Here is a 17,172-nt window from a genome sequence, read left to right as displayed (position 1 = left end):
GTCAACCAGAAATTGAGGGTATCATGCAGGAATTACTATGTAATTCCATTGCCTATATAACTCAAATGGTCAGAGCAGATGGCTGTAACAATCCTTTCCTATGTTAAAATAAGTGATTATTTTTCTTTCTAAAATACATTAAGCATCACTCTTTTTGGAAATTTAACCTTTTCACAGTTTTTTTCTTTCCATTGGTGTATAAGCAAGTATCTAAACATTCTCCCCCAGCTACACAACACAGAGTATGGAGTATTTTTTCCTGTTCAAAATTAGTGTCTACCAGGAAATTTGGAAGTTACCACAATTATATGTTCTTTATCCCTTTGAGACTGGGGGATTTGGACAGTTTCACCTTCAAGATGTTGTTTTTGACACTGCATAACATAGGTTTTGTGCTGGTATTACTTTGCTGAAGTCAGAAATTACACTGGCTTTATAGAAGTGTTTATGGAGCACAGAATTAAAGGTCTTTGTAGCCTGACACATAGTAGAAAACAGAAGTGAGTTTTTAATATCTAGCCCTAATGCTGTGCTGAATCTCAGGATTACTCAAGCATAGCAATCTGCTAGCTGAATATGTGATTTTCTAGTTTACAGGAAAATGTGTATGTTTGTGAATATGAAATAACATTTCCATAAAATGATTATTTTTTAGTAATTTACTCTGAATTGCCTCTGAAGGACTATTTCAAATCCTTCCATTTTCCTCATAGTCAGAATAGCTACATATGAAACTCTTACCTCACCTCTTTGGGATGTGATAGGGTGAGATAGAGCAAAAGGAAGTGGTAATAATGGGCACTTCTCTAACTAAAAATGCTCCAAAAAGTTCTGGGGCTTGATCTGGAGTCATGTACGCCGATTGATACAATTCTCCATCAGTTCAAGAGCTTACCTGCTATTCTATGTGCAAACCCAGCAGCAAATAAACAGAGGTGGATTTTTCAAAATACTGTGGTGATGGTGAATCCAATTCTGATTTTCTGCAGTGTCTTGAGGATGAAGGCTCCAAACTCACATAAGCTTTCAAGAAGTTTCTGTGAAACCCATGTCCAAATCATTTGGAATTTCAGTAGAGGTAAATCCCTGAATATACTGGGGTTCACCTGAGGTGAGGAGTGGTTACACATAACCTGGGAGGACTCCTGGCACTGTCTCTAATTGTGGGATTTGGAGCTGGTTGGTGAAGTGCTCACAGCCGGAGATGCCTTGGCTTCTGCAGACTGTCAGGGCCACCCCGTTCCAGCATGCCTCTGTGTACTTCTTCAGGATGGAGTACTTCCATGTCGTTTATGTCATGGAAGTCCTTCTGATCTGAAACAAAGAAAGCTGCATCGTGTAAGTAACTTACCATGTGCAAGGCTTAAATGTGTTGTCTTACAGAAATCACAAGTGCAGAGTTTGGAAAGAAAAAAACATGGCATTCACAGACTAAATAAAAAAAAAAAAAAGGCTTTGCTATAGATTTAAAAACCATCCACGTGTTTAGGGAATGCTGCTCAGCGTGATAACTTTTTAACTGTTTGGAAACTGATTAGCAAAGACCCAGAATCTACAGCGATTTTTATAGAAGTGCCACTGAATGGAGATTGTCTGTAAATCATAGAATCATAGAATCATAGAATATCCTGAGTTGGAAGGGACCCTTAAGGATCATCAAGTCCAACTCTTGACACTGCACAGGTCTACCCAAGCTCAGACCATGTGACTAAGTGCACAGTCCAATCTCTTCTTAAATTCAGTCAGGCTCGGTGCAGTGACCACTTCCCTGGGGAGCCTGTTCCAGTGTGCAACCACTCTCTCTGTGAAGAACCCCTTCCTGATGTCGAGCCTAAACTTCCCCTGCCTCAGCTTAACCCCGTTCCCGCGGGTCCTGTCACTGGTGTTAATGGAGAAAAGGTCTCCTGCCTCTCGACACCCCCTTACGAGGAAGTTGTAGACTGCGATGAGGTCTCCCCTCAGCCTCCTCTTCTCCAGGCTGAACAGGCCCAGTGCCCTCAGCCGTTCCTCGTACGTCTTCCCCTCCAGGCCTTTCACCATCTTCGTAGCCCTCCTCTGCACACTCTCCAACAGTTTCATGTCCTTTTTATACTGTGGTGCCCAGAACTGCACACAGTACTCGAGGTGAGGCCGCACCAGCGCAGAGTAGAGCGGGACAATCACCTCCCTCGACCTGCTAGCGATGCCGTGCTTGATGCACCCCAGGACACGGTTGGCCCTCCTGGCTGCCAGGGCACACTGCCGGCTCATATTCAACTTGCTGTCTACCACGACCCCCAGATCCCTCTCTTCTAGGCTGCTCTCCAGCGTCTCATCGCCCAGTCTGTACGTGCAGCCAGGGTTTCCCCGTCCCAGGTGCAGGACCCGGCACTTGCTCTTATTGAACTTCATGCGGTTGGTGATCGCCCAGCTCTCCAACCTATCCAGATCCCTCTGCAAGGCCTTTCCACCCTCATTCGAGTCCACAACTCCTCCAAGTTTGGTGTCATCAGCAAACTTGCTCAAAATGCCTTCTATTCCTACATCCAGATCGTTTATAAAAATATTGAAAAGTACCGGCCCTAAAATGGAGCCTTGAGGGACCCCACTGGTGACCGCCCGCCAGCCTGACGCAGCCCCATTCACCATAACCCTTTGGGCCCTGCCCGTTAGCCAATTGCTCACCCATCGTATGATGTTTTTATTTAGCTGTATGGTGGACATTTTGTCCAGTAGGATCCTATGGGAAACCGTGTCAAAAGCCTTGCTGAAGTCCAAAAAAATCACATCAGCTGGTTTCCCTTGGTCTACCATACGGGTGATCTTATCATAAAAGGAAATCAGGTTAGTTAGGCAGGACCTGCCCTTCACAAACCCATGCTGGCTGGGACCAATGACTGCTTTGTCCCCCAGGTGCGCCTCAATAAGTTCTAGAACCATCTTCTCCATGATTTTACCAGGCACTGACGTGAGACTGACAGGCCTGTAATTGCTAGGGTCTTCTTTCTGACCCTTCTTGAAAATCAGCACAACATTTGCCAGCTTCCAGTCTACCGGGACCTCTCCAGACTCCCAGGATCGTTGAAAAATAATTGAGAGAGGTTCCGCGATGACGTCCGCCAGCTCCTTCAGCACCCAGGGATGAATCCCATCCGGACCCATGGACTTGTAGGGATCCAGGCGGAGTAGCAGATCCCGCACACGTTCAGGGTCGGTTGGGAGTTTGTCATCCCCACCGTCCTGGTCCTCCAGCTCGGGGCACCCTGGGTCCCGAAGCCCATCATTGGCATTGAAGACAGAGGCAAAGAAGGCGTTAAGCGTCTCTGCTTTGCCTATGTCATCGTCTGTGAGAAGACCTTCCCTGTCAAGGAGCGGCCCTATGTATTCTTTAGTTCTCCTTTTTCCATTCACATATCTAAAAAACCCCTTTATATTTTCTCTCACAGACACAGCCAGCTTCAACTCTAGGTGTGCTTTAGCCACACGAATTTTCTTCCTACAGACACGAACAGCATCCCTGTATTCTTTCCATGTCACCTGGCCCTCCTTCCAGCAGCGAAACACTCTCTGTTTCCGCCTAATCTCCATAAGAATGTTCCTGGTCAGCCACGCCGGCCTCCTGCCACGCCTGCCTGACTTGCGATATTTAGGAATTGCCTGATCTTGTGCTTCTAGGAGGCATTGCTTAAAGAGTGACCAGCACTGGTGGACATCAAGGCCTTCAAGAGCAGCTTCCCAGGGGACCTTGCTGACTAGTTCCCCGAGCAGCCTGAAGTCCGCCTTCCCCATATCTAGGGATGAGGTTTTGGTGGCACTTTTCCTTCTGTCACCGTAAATTTTGAACTCAACCACTTCATGGTCGCTATGACCGAGGCGGCCACCAATCACCACATCTCCCACCAGACCCTCTCTGTTTTCTAGCAACAGGTCTAGGAGGGCACCTTTCCTAGTTGGCTCTGTTAGCACCTGCACCAAGAAGTTATCATCTAGGTGCTTCATGAACCTCCTGGACTTGCTCGTGTCAGCCGTGTGGCACTCCCAGTTAACGTCTGGCAAGTTGAAGTCCCCCATAAGGACAAGGGGAGTTAATCTCGAGGCCTCTCTTAGTTCTGTAAAGAATAATTTATCGGCGCTATCGTCCTGGCCAGGCGGTCTGTAATAGACTCCCACAACGACATCCCCTTTATTCGTTCGTCCCTTGATCCTTACCCAGAGGCTCTCAACTTTGCCATCACCGACCTGGAGTTCCACACAGTCCAGCCCCTGCTTCACATACATCACCACCCCACCACCTCGCCTACCCTGCCTGTCCCTCCTGAAGAGCCTGTAACCATCTATCGCAACACCCCAGTTATAGGACTCATCCCACCAGGTTTCGCTTATGCCGATGATGTCGTAGTTGCGGGACTGGGCCAGGACTTCTAGCTCATCCATTTTATTCCTCATACTGCGTGCGTTCGTGTAGAAGCATTTCAGGTGCGTCTCCTTACACTCAGCACCTTGTGGATCTAACCGAAGGACCTCACTGGCACACAGCCCCTCTGATTCTAGCGTACCATCCCTTAGGTCTTCACCGGCGTGCCTGGTTTTAGCCCCTTCCCCCTTCGACTCTAGTTTAAAGCCCTATCTATCAGCCCTGCCAACTCCTGACCAAAGATCCTTACCCCTCTCCGAGAGAGGCCCATCCCATTCGATGCCATCAGGCCCGGCGTAGCATAGACCTTCCCTATGTCCTATTAAATATTAAATGTCCTATTAAATGTCCTATTAAATGTCCTATTAAATACTAAGACACTTGTTTTTTAGTTTGTCTTTGGTTTTAGTTTTGTTTTTTAAAACAAAAATAAGCTCCAAACATGAATTAAAATGATGTAAGTTGTTGAGAGTGTTTAGCAAGCCAAATTGTGTAATGTGTGATTAGTCTTAGTCTTCATGTCTAAAGAAGATCATATTAGCCTTCCTCAGTAACTGCAAATTGTGCCTGCTTTTACATTTGGATTGCTTGGTTCATGTGTCTTGAGTAAAGGTCAAAACTAGTATTTGTATCAGATTGTGCCAATATTAAAGAAATCATTTCATTTTGGGGGTGAATTAAATGCTTCCAGGTTGTTTAACAGTTTAAATTTCATTCCCTTTTTAAAAACAAATAAAACATCACTTCTTCAGAATGAAATATTCCCTTCAGTAAATAGTGAACTGTTCTGACATTTTTGCTGTTTGTACCTTATCTACATTTGTACTTTTTCTAAAAGATGTTAGTAGAATTTCAGCATTGTTTGGGTTCTCCTGAAACGACAGTATTTAGTGAATTTATTCGAAATTACGAAAAACAAAAACTATTTTTTAGCTTTTAGTATGACTCCTGGCTTGGACTGAAAGAGCTTCAAAAGCCAATAGGGTTCTTGGAATTGAGGGGTTGGTCTTCACTTTGTTTAAAAATTACTGCTGGGCAGATTTTTCAGGGACATATCTTCATTGTGATAAAACAGATTGCCTTTTCTTGTTGTGCTAATATCACTAAGGGAAGCCTCCTCAAAAGTTCAAGATCCCTTTGGGATTTGTTCAGTTGACTGGCAGGCAGCTTTGCAATTTGCAAAGAAATACCTTGATGTGATTAGGCAGAAGTCCTTTAACCAGGATAGCTGAGCTGAGACTAAGTGAAGGACGCTGCCAGGTTGGGTTTTGACTCTTGTGCACCATCCAGAGCTGTCAGAATACCCAAAATGAGATTTCAAAACCTATTGAGCGCTAGATAGCTGAAGGACAGCCATGTGATAGGGAAGACAGTGCTAGACTGCTGCTACATATTCTGACATTTACTCGTTGTGAACTGCAGCTCGTGATGTTCAGACAGGAGCTATTTGTAAATGCTGTTATTTACCCGTCCTCAACAAGTATAGCTGGGAGAAAATTAGGTAGGCTTATCACAGCATGGCTAAAAAATAATTTCTTTATCTAAATGACATTTGTGTTAGAAAATTATTGGAGAATAGATGAAGTGATTTGAAAGCAAGTATTTCAGATATCACAACGGGATAGTTGGAGGATACATCACTGTCACGCATGAAGGCACATGTATGTGTTGTAGAGTATGCATGTAAGGGTGAGTGGGTGTACTGTGACATTTTTCTACATTTCTGAACTCAGAAATGTATTCCTCATTTATACTGTCTTCTCAATGCCCTGGAAATGCTTAGCCAAGACTTGGCTAAGAGTACAGAGGTATGCTCCTGGCACTGTTTGTTGTCTCTTTCCCTGCATTGTTGGGTACAGGTCTCACCAAAAACATCAGACTGGAGTATTTCTGAAATTTTTGGTCATACGCAGTCTTGAAACCTGTAAAGTCCCATCTTTTCTTTTCAATTCAGAGATGACTGAAAATGTAACAAGGGAACATTAGAATAATTGTAATTAGGGGACTGAGCCAACTAATTTGAAATAATTGGAAAAGCTTTAATGTAGCATTCACAACATGTATAGCAGCTTGTGATATGATGCGGTTTTGTTAGTAGTAGATACCTTGGGGCCAGAACTCAGCTGCTTGGAGCTCGTGCTGAGTATGGCTGTGTAGTGAGGTATGCTTGAACAGCAGCTTCTAAACTGCTCACTTATCTGAAGCTGGGGCCGGAAAGAGACCCCCAACCGCCATATGACCTAAATATGCACCAGATGGAACAAATCCAGAGGGACTTCTTGGGCCTCCTAGGATTAGCCATAAGTCTATGCTTTTTAGTCTCATCCTCTGCCCTGCAGCTGACTTCTCTGTTTTGCAGAAAAAGCACAGAATACTGCTGACTACCTGGCCCTTATTTCACCCAAGGTTTCTCTTGCATGTGTGCAGTCCTCAGCACTGTCTGAAGCATCTGTATCAGCTGCGTTATGAGAGAGGCTACTGGGTTAATTGAGTAACTGGCATGGAGACAATTCTGTGTTTCTTTCATGGTGTTTCTGAGCCTGTCAGGACAGAGGGGTGGCAGGCAGGCTTTCTTGTACGTACTTGTGCTCTGGTAATGATATGAGGTTGTGACTGGTTGCAAGCTCATGAATACTTGATATGGAAAGAGAGCAGCACTGCAGCCAAGGTGAGAGGGATTTACCCAAGCTAATTCAGTATTTCCTTCCTGATTTTGCCAGTTTTAAGCAGAGGCATTGGGTTTTGATAGCAGGATTTGGAAGACTTAGGAAAACTTGATGTATTCAACTAAGCAGTGGGTTTAGCCAGACACTCATGATGGTTCATTAACCTTCAAATCCACTCCTCTGCTGTTGTGCTGGAAGATCTCACTGTAGTGGTACAGCTCTCCCTGCTTTGGTGGTCCTGTGTGCCTGATAAAAGGAGACAGTGCAGACCTGCCACACTGCATTACGTAGGGGAGTCTGGTGCAGCAAGTGATCCACGGATACCAGTTCATTCTGTAGCAGGGAACCCTTCTGCTCTGACTTTCCATCAATCCTTGAAGTAGTCATGCAGACTTGTTTTTGTTGATTCTCCAGTGGTGGGTAAACCTTGATGCCTTGTAATAGCTCTGTGCGAGTGAAAAATCCTGCATATAGCTTTACTGTTTACAAAAGGTAATTGAGTTTGGGAATCAGAAGCTATAGTGTTATGTTATAGCTTTTTTTTTTTTTTTTTTTTTTTTTTTTTTTTTTTATGAATGAAAAATAAATCAAATGAATCCTACTGATGTGAATGAATTCACAATGTTCCACTTTGATCTCTTATGCAGATTATGAACTAGATTGTAGTTCATAGAGTTACATCAGTGTCTTTTTAAAAAGAGTAAGTTCTGGATGTTATCTCCTGGTTGATAGGGGGCAAATTATAAGATTAATAGGTGTTACAGTGCTCCTTGGCCAGGGAGTCAAGAAGATATTTGGGGCATACTAGATAGAGACCAAACAAATACTAGTGTATTTTTTTTTCCTTTGTTGTTGTTGTTATTTTGTTTGCACTATGCAAACCTTGAAAATGCACCATCTGATATTGCAGAACCACTTACCTTTGAGTGTTATGAATAGGTATCTTTGCCACATTTGTTAATTACCATAGTCTTATTTGAATAACTGTTTCCTTGCTTAATGTTTGCTCTCTTGCAGTCACTCTTCCTTTATTTGATCCTGCAGGGGTATATTGCAGCGTAATTATTTCCATGGTAACAGGCTGTAATTCCATAAACATAAGATTGAGTTTGTTATATGATCGGGAAGCAGCTGGAGAGCCATGAAGGCTGATTTTTCAGCAATGCTGAGATCCAGCAATCCTTGTTGATATATTAATGTAAATCAGCTGATTTTTTCTCCCCTTGCAAACCCTCCTTTATACAGAAAGGCACACGACATGGTGTTTAAATTGGAGAGTGTGTAAACTGAAATGTTGGGGGGCTGCTTAAGGAAGTTTAGAATTTTTCCCCATTTTGTTGTTGCCTTGAGGATTAATTTGAAGTGAGTGATTTTTTGGAATGTATTCTTGGAAGAGATGGGTTCATGGTCCTGTGACTATTAGCAAGGGCAGACTGCAGAGTTAATTATAGTAGATCATCAGTTTATTGTGGGATTATGTTGCCTTCATTGCTTTCATCATTACCACCTAATTATTCTATATGTATTTTAATGGATTTGCAGCAGTTAGTGCTTGGAAAAGTGCATTTTGTCCTTTGAACAATCTCAGAAACATTTGCAGTAATAGTTCCTGGGTTTTCCATAGAAAGAATTGAAATTTTGTGTATATTGGTGTGTTTCTATTAAAAAAATAAATAAATAAATGCATGTAGGGGGTAGGCTCAAGGAACTGAGAACAGCCTAAAGCTCACAACATCTTCATTTTCATCTCAATCAGTGTTTTCCTAGTACATGTCCTGTAGCTCCTGAAACTCTGAATGGAATCTCATCTACCCTGCTGACTATGAAAATTCAAACTTCTGTCTTAAAGAAGACATAAAAATTGTTTATTCAGAAAGCCAAGAGTAAAATTTCATGTAAAACACATTGTGCTAAGACCAAAGTATACCACATCTATATTCCCAAAGAACAACAACAACAAAAGTACCCCACAAGCTGCATTTATCTCTGAATGATAAAGGCAGATCAGGCTGATCAGCTTGATGTCAGCAGTGAATGCTCACGCAGTCTATTTCAAATGCAGAATAAGTTTCAGGAGGTTTCTTCTAGTGCAGGGTGAGAAAAGAAAAGGAAGGCTTTCTAAAGACTGGGTCAGAGGATATTTATGTGACTACAAAGCTTTCCAGCTAGTGAGGAAGGAGAGTCAATTGCTATCACAGAGATCTGTAGCTTCCAAGGGGGTGAATGATGGTAGGAAGCCAAACCTCAGAGAATCAAGAGAGTTAATGGAAATAACAGACTTTTTTTATCGAATCATACAATATCTTGAGTTGGAAGGGACCCACAGGGATCGAGTCCAACTCCTCACTCCACACAGGACCACCCAAAAATCAGACCCTGTGTCTGGCAGCATTGTCCAAACGCTTCTTGCACTCTGGCAGGCTCAGTGCTGTGACCACTGCTCTGGGGAGCCTGTCCCAGAGCCTGACCACCCTCTGGGTGAAGAACCTTTTCCTAACACCCAGCCTGAACTTCCCCAATGCAGCTCCGTGTCATTTTGAGAAAGTTTAAGCAGACTTTGAATGTCATTCCATGTACCTGAAATTATAAATTGGTGATTTTACGGTTTTCTGAATTTGCACTTGACATGGCCTGTAGCAATCCCTGCGCTGCAAAGGCAAGGGGGATTGCTGGCACTCAGCATTTTGCTGGGCTGAGCCGGCAGCCTGTGGCTAAGTAACAGCACAGCTGGGAGGCTTGACACCAAATCAGGCCTCTAATGGTGCTTGGAGCCATTCCCTTGAAAGCCCTGGAGATGGATCACAAACAGGAATTGCCGGGGATGCTGCTGTAGCTATTAAAGCCATGACGAATGAGCTCAGAGGAAGGAAGCCGACTCCAGCAGTATTCCGTTTGCTCTGATTACTGCTATTTTTAAAGCACTTTTAATTAGAAGCATGTGTGAAAATAAAGCCAGATAAAGCCCTCATTAAAAAAAAAAAGAAAAAAAAGAAAAAGCAGACAAACCCAAACCATGGTTCTGCTCCTCTTTCCCACTTAGCAGAGCACGAAAAGGTGTAGCTCTCCTTTTATGTACTTCCATTTGTTTTAAGCCTTGGTCACAGCATGGAAGCCTGAGCTGATGCGAACTGAACCCTGATTTAGCGTAAGTAATGCCTGCAGCGGAATCCCCCTCCCAGGCACCTTCACGGGGTGTTTTTTTCTCTCCATCGTATTTTCAGGCAACGCTCAGCCATGCGCTGCCTTACACCTGGGATTCCCTAAGGGTAGCCCAAAGGCCGAGGATAGCCCCTGGTGCCCTACAGCACAGCCCATGCTCACACCCCAGCTCCGTGTGTGTGTGTGCGCATGCACAAGGCTGGCAGTACTGCTGGAAGAGATTAGTAACGCTTACAGGTGAGACCCTTGAGTTTACTATTGCTCCCCAGGGCCTTATTTTTTACTTACATTGCTTTTACAGAGGTCTCTCTCTATAAATACAAATAAGCAGAAAACATAGTTTGCTATTATTTTTGACTGTGTGTATGTATCTGTGTTTATATATGCAATTTTGTGTTACTGTCACTGCAGGTTGTAGGTCTCCAAGAAAGTTTTCATTGTGATTCCTTTGTGCTGCATATTTAGGATACTTGATTTTTCATTTGTCTGGTGTAAGAAGCAACATACAGAAACCTATCTGCTGATCTTGAAGCTGTGTAGATGTAGCTTTGGCGGGCTCTGTGAGAGGTGCTCATTCACAGAGGAGTGAAGAGAATGGCAAGAAGTAATGTTGCCTTCTTGTGGTGCTACAGAGTTTAGACAAAAACATGGTAAAACATTATACCTAATAAATAGCTTGCCTGAACAGTACAGCTGGAAAAACAACTTGGTAAATTATTAAGTACATTTTCCTGATAAGGCAGTTTTTGTTTCTATAACACTTTTATTTCACCTCTCCCACCCAGACTAATTTTGACATCCACTACTTCCTAATGGCAACTATTCACAGCCTGTCACAGTCTCTTCAGGAAAAAGAGAAGTACTTTTGTGGTCAAGGCACCAGACTGCGACTCAAGAGATGTGAATTTATTTCCTGATTCTGAATTAGGTTTTGTTCCTGGGCTCAGAAGCCTGCTTCTGAACAGGAAAAATGAGATTCCCTTGCCTCTTTCTCACCTAGATTTCAAATGTATTTAGTCAGGACCTGTATTTTTCTTTATATTTATTTGAATTTTTATTTTTCAAAGTTGTTTCATTTGGAAATATATATAAACAGGATATCTTATTTTTTCAGAAAAATGTTATACTTGAAAGGTATCTTAAAGCAGAAATTGTTTTATTATAATTAGCCCTCGATAGTGGTAATTCTATGGTTGCAAAGCAGACAACACTAGTTTCCTAAAAGTATTAAGGAAAAAAATTCTCTGTGCTCTCTTTGATCTTTAAATGTTACTATGTGCTAAGGAGCTACTAAGTTTTATGCTCAGGTTTTGCATATAAGTGCATGTTCAGCTTTATGGGGAGTGTAGCTGGTATAGTTTAAGGAAAGATTTACATGGGAGTCATTCCTTGAAGTAAAGTAGAATGGGTGGTTGGACATGGAAAAATTTCTGTTGTTCTAATGAAAAATGTAAATAAAGATATATATGCTCAAACTGTTTTTTTTGTTTGTTTGTTTGTTTTTAATTTTACATGTAGAGGTCTGTCTGTTTAATACTGAAGCTTTAATTTGCCAGATTGATAGTGTTTTTATCTTTCAATTTGAACTATGGATGTATATACAGCAGTAGTCTCTACTGTAGCATACAGTAGTTAGTGCTGAACTAAAAAATTTATACTAATGTTTTCAAAATAGTTTACTACTGTCTGCTGTCTATAGCTTTAGAAGAGAGATGCGTTGCTTTAAAAGTAAGAATCAGAACAATTTCTCAAGACATGTCTGCAATCAACTATTTGTTTTAAGAGGCTGGGTAGTAATGGATAAGTAGTGTCTCCAAGAAACATATTAATAATGCTTTGGCACAGAAAAACTGGAAAAAAAAAAAAAAGCAAAGATGAAATATGTCTACTTATCTGAGATGTTTTTTTCCTTCTTTTCATCTGATAAGGTCATTAGTGAGGAAAAGTGGTGTCTTGAAACAGTAGCAATATTTGGTATCTGCATGTTATGATACAGGTAAAATGTTTGGGATGTTTTCTTTAAAGCATTAAATAAAGGGGAAATGAGTAGGACATTCAGGATTCTCCCAGGAAGGAGGTCATCAGCCACTTTTAATGCAACACCTGTCAATTGTCACATGGGATCAATACTCCTGGGGAATTGTTCCATACTTCTCAGGATGCTTCACCATGAAAGGCAGTAGGTGACAGCCTTGGGAGCACAAACTGATATGTTCAATCTGTTCTTGGTAGACTGTTTTCAAATGCTATATCAGAAAAAATACAACATAAATGTAGTACTAACACTGGAACACAGAAATGTACAGCATAGGAACCACAATAAAATGCATTGACATTTATATCCTGAGACATAATCTGATAGACTGTGAAAGAGCAAATGCTTTTGAGAGTTATTGAAGGAAAACATTATTAGCTTAAATTTTTCCACCCTTGAAGTCAGTACCATTAGGCCAACAGAGGGAATTCTTACAGATCATATTTTCAAATTTGATGTAGAATATCAGCTTTCATTGAGAGATCTGATATGTTCATTGCCTTTGGTTTGTATTGTCAACACTTGTGAGTGCGGGTTGGTGCTGGCGGTGCCTGCTGTCAACAGTCCTGCTTCATTCCTTTCTGCAGTTCTCTCTCTTCTGTCTGGGATGTCAAAAACACCTTATTGATTGGACATCAGGAAACTTAATCTGGTTAAGAGGATATTGTCCTGTTGCATAACGGCAGGTAGCTAAGGTAGTGAGAATAGCTAATTTGATGTGAGAAGAGAAAGATGTGTCCAAAGAAAGGCAATGAAGCTAGTGAAGGTTCTCCAAACCCTTCCAGAACAAGTCTTAGGAGGAGTGGCTGAAGGAACTGGGGTTGTTTAGCTTGGAGAAAAGAAGGCTCAGGGGAGCCCTCATTGTACTTGGCAACTACCTTAAAGGAGGTTGTAGCAAGATGGGAATTGGGCTCTCCTTACAAGCATCAAGTGATAAAATGAGGGGAAATGGCCTCAAGTTGTGCCAGGAGAGGTTTAGGTTGGATATTAGGAGAAATTTGTTTGCTGAAGGTGTTCTGTAGCATTGGAACAGGCTGCCCTGGGAAGTGGTTGAGTTACCATCACTGGATGTGTTCAAGAAACCTGTAGATGTAGAACTTAGTAGCATGGTTTAGTGGTGGACTTGTCAGTACTAGGTTAAAGGTTGGATCTTAGAGGTCTTTTCCAACCCATATGATTCTATGTAAAAAGACTGGAGGTGCAGACTAGCCATCAGGTTAGGACTAGGTTTCTTTTCTTTTTCATCCTGCTGGAATGATCGTAGGAAAATTAGCTAGGAGAATGGTGGACTGTCCATTTCTTCATGTTTTCAGTTGAGACAGAAGGCCTTTTGGACGATAATACGTGGCCATGCAGAATTTACTGATCTCAAATACAAGGGCAAGAGGGTGAAACCTTGTGGAATGCAATACAGAGGGAGTGAGATGAACTGCTGATACCTTGTGGCCTTTCAGTCTGTGCTCTCTGAAATAAATTTGTTGCCTATCTTGGCAATAGTCTTTGTGGTGGAATATCCTTTTGTGAAGAACAGTTTCAATCTATTAGCAAGAAATAAAACAAAATTGGATGTGTAAAAGGTGCTTCCACTGTTTCCTTCCCATGAATCTCAAAAATGCATAAAAGTATCTGAGTTAAATATACAAAAGTCAGGTGGTATATATATGACTTTAAATGTATTCGTATAGGATCTGATTTAGTGCCACGTAGTCAGCTGGAAGCCTTCAGCTGTCTCTTGGACATGAAGGCTCACCAAACATCTATTTTGTAAGGAACACACAAGTTTTTTTTGTTGTTTTAAAATTTAAAAATTTTTAATATTTTTATTTCCATCTCCTTTCCATTCCCTTTGTTCATCCTTGCTGAATTAAGCAAGAAAAAAGTGCACTTTCAGCAATGAAAAATGGATCATAATATCTAAATTCTGGGAAACATGTTTGAAAATTAATATATAAATATATTTTTGTGGAACAATGAGTCTCTTTAAAGATTTTACAGTCTGAAGTGTACATACCCTTTCTGGTGGGTTGGGCAAATCTGAAGATTTCATCCAACCTTTTGGTGATGTTTTGCTCTGAATTATAAATTACAAGCTTAATGTTTCTAAATTACAGATTTCCTGTCTGTTCATCTATATTTATGAAAGAGTTTGAGCTAATACTTATGTCTTTTTTTTTTCTTCTTCTGTTGGCTGTTGCAGGTGATGGCAAGCACGTGCAGTGGCTATGTGGGAAAGATGGTGAGGTCTGGGTCTGGGTTATGGGAGAAGCCCCGGGCGACAAGCCATATGACCAGATATCAGAGGAGCTAATAGCAGAACGAGCCAGGCAACAAGCACAGAAGGAGGCAGAGGAGCTATGGTGAGGATTTAAGAATCTGAATACAGGGTTCACTTGGCATAATGGGAGATATGACCTTGTAGGAAGGTGTCAGGTAATGGTGGGTAAAAACTCGTATGTATGTCTTCTGAGCATTTCTTTCACTTGTTATGACAATTTTTAAGCATGTGAAAAACTGAATTGTATTTTTATTGAGTATTGAAAAACAGAAATCTTCTTTCACAAAAAAAAAAAAATAAAAATAAAAAGGAATCAAATGTTTTTCTTTAGGGGAATTTTCCTAAACCATTGGCCAGTATGTCAATAAATAAAAATGAAACAATCTGGTTTTGAGATGATTAAATTAGAAATATTTGTTGCAGCACACATCTGTGCCCACAATGAAGATTTTGTACATAGAATTGTTTTTGCAATTGTTTTCAAGTGCATATTGTTTGTATTAGTTCTTATCCCAGCAGTTTAGAAACTGATTACAAAAAGTGACATGCTGGTGTTTCAAGCAAGGCTTCTTCCAGCTTTGGGAGCAATTCAAAATTGTTTTGAAGCTTGATGCTGCTGGGAAGTAGGCCACCTGCCTCTTGCACTTCCTTTTGCAGTACAGTGCTCAAAAGTGACACTTTAAATACCAGATTATTCTGTATTATTCCTTTTCATATCAGATTCTTCTTGCTTATAGTGATTGCATACTTAAGCAGAGATTAAAGGCTTCAGCCTGTGCTCTGTGTTCTTTTTAGATTGTCAGTACTAATAAACACTCCAGTGTTAAAATTTGGTAGGCGTTATCATTGATATTTGAGAGACAATAAATTCCTGATCATGGTTTGCTAGACTGACAGGAAAATCTATGTTTTCAGCCAGGGAACCAAAAACATAGGGTATGAATACAAAACATCCAAGAAGTATTTCTCTAATTTGGAAGATGCTTTATTAATTGGTCACTTATCAAAAATTTGAAATCTCTCCTTTCTGGATGGTTTTCTTAAATTCAGTTCATGCTAGGTCTCCTGTTAAATACAGCTTGATTTTTTCCTTCTATATTTCCATGATGTCTTATGCTAATTATATGTTGCAACCAGTTACTGACTAAAATTTGATCCTCAATTTAGAAAAAAAAAGAACAGTGTCTTAAATTGTTTTTATTTTCAAATTATTTTTTGAAGGAGACAAAAAGAAGCTGAAATTACAAAGAAATTCCGGGATGCTATGGCTCAAGAAAAAGCCAGAATAGTGGCAGAAAAATGGAAAATAGAAATAGAAGATCGGAAAGCTGCCAAATTGGAGGAGGAAAAAATTCAGGAGGAGTTGAAGGTTTGCATAGAATCACATTTAGCTTTTTTAATAGTGTTTTTATAGAGATTCAAAGTTCTTGTCACCTTCAGTGTATGTTTATTAATATGCTTTAAGAACCAGAATTGTAATTTTTCATCCTGGAATATGCAAATAGCTACATGGTGTTCACCAGAACAGCTGGGTGAGTGATGTGAAAAAATTACATATCTCATTCAAAAGTGTCAGGACAATCAAATGGGTTATTCAGCTCACACATTAACAGAATTGTTCAGTCAGCTGTACTGAGTGAATCACACTGGGGGAAAAATGTATGATCGTGACATATATCTTTTTAAGCTAGTGTATTTTATGTAGGTTGCTCACATATTTAATTTAAAAATTGTCACTATTTTCATTAAGGAAATGAGAGGTGGATCTTTCTCCTGCTCAACATGTGGGAACAGCCCAGTTGGCTTAGCTGCAAGAAGTTCATTTACCTGATTTTTATTGACTCCATCATGAATTTTCCATGAACTCAGTTATAGTGCATTAACATTAGTTTGAAATAATATTTTTCCAGATTCTCTTATTGAAAATAACCCTTTGAAAACAAAACAGGAAATGAAGGCCTATGTGTCTTAACTTTCATATTATTTTGTCATTATAAAAACTTGCTTATTATTTTGTCATGATAAAAACTTGTCATGATAAAAACTTACTTAAAGATGATAAAATAGAATTGTCTTAATGTGCAGAGAAATCACCACAGTCTCCTGAGTCTGGGATGTGTGCTGTGATGTGTACGGCACAAGACTGGTGCTGCTGGGTTTCCATGGAGAAAGCCTGCAGCAAAGTGCGACTCCTAGGAGGCCTGCATGCGGTGACTTCGTCTGCATGCTTCTCTCTGTCCCCTGCTGCCAGTTTGCCTGTGTCTTTCTCTTCCTGGGATGGTGATTAAAGGTGAGGAAACTGTGGATGGAATCCCCCTCCTCATCCCTCTGTAACGGGACAAATGCCGAAAAACTCAGTGTTTGTTGATGTGGTTTGATTACCAGGTAGAGTCAGCAAGTTACTTGTTATTTTGCACACTGTGGGACTGGGATTTGAGGGTGGCTGCGTAGCACAAAGCAAGGACAGTTCCTGTAGCTTCCTTGGTGCAAAGTTGCTGATTTACCTTTGCACAATTAATTTGAATTCATAGGAGAGAACAGGGCCTTTGAAATTTGATGTCAATGAGTAATGAAACTATACCTTTCAAGTGGCTTTATTATTGTATGAATAATGAGCAGAGCAACTAATTAAACGCTCCTTCCT

The 17,172-nt window shown here is 40.9% G+C and overlaps 1 protein-coding gene across 3 annotated transcripts in view; it reads left to right on the top strand.

The window, feature by feature from the left end:
• SH2D4B (SH2 domain containing 4B) overlaps positions 1-17,172 on the top strand; it is a 98,739-nt gene that overhangs the window by 31,356 nt on the left and 50,211 nt on the right. For 2 of the 3 annotated variants that reach the window (XM_021269759.4, XM_021269761.4), the window contains exons 2-3: positions 14,451-14,610; positions 15,750-15,897. In XM_021269759.4, the coding sequence (XP_021125434.1) occupies positions 14,510-14,610; positions 15,750-15,897 (249 nt within the window). In that variant the 5' untranslated portion in view covers positions 14,451-14,509. Of the gene's footprint in view, positions 1-9,868; positions 10,205-14,450; positions 14,611-15,749; positions 15,898-17,172 lie in introns of those variants that run through there. The other variant, XM_021269760.4, reaches the window with a different exon arrangement.

This window comes from Anas platyrhynchos, chromosome 6, assembly GCF_047663525.1.
Source record: "Anas platyrhynchos isolate ZD024472 breed Pekin duck chromosome 6, IASCAAS_PekinDuck_T2T, whole genome shotgun sequence".
NCBI lineage: Eukaryota > Metazoa > Chordata > Aves > Anseriformes > Anatidae > Anas > Anas platyrhynchos.
This window is presented reverse-complemented; position numbering and strand designations above follow the sequence as displayed.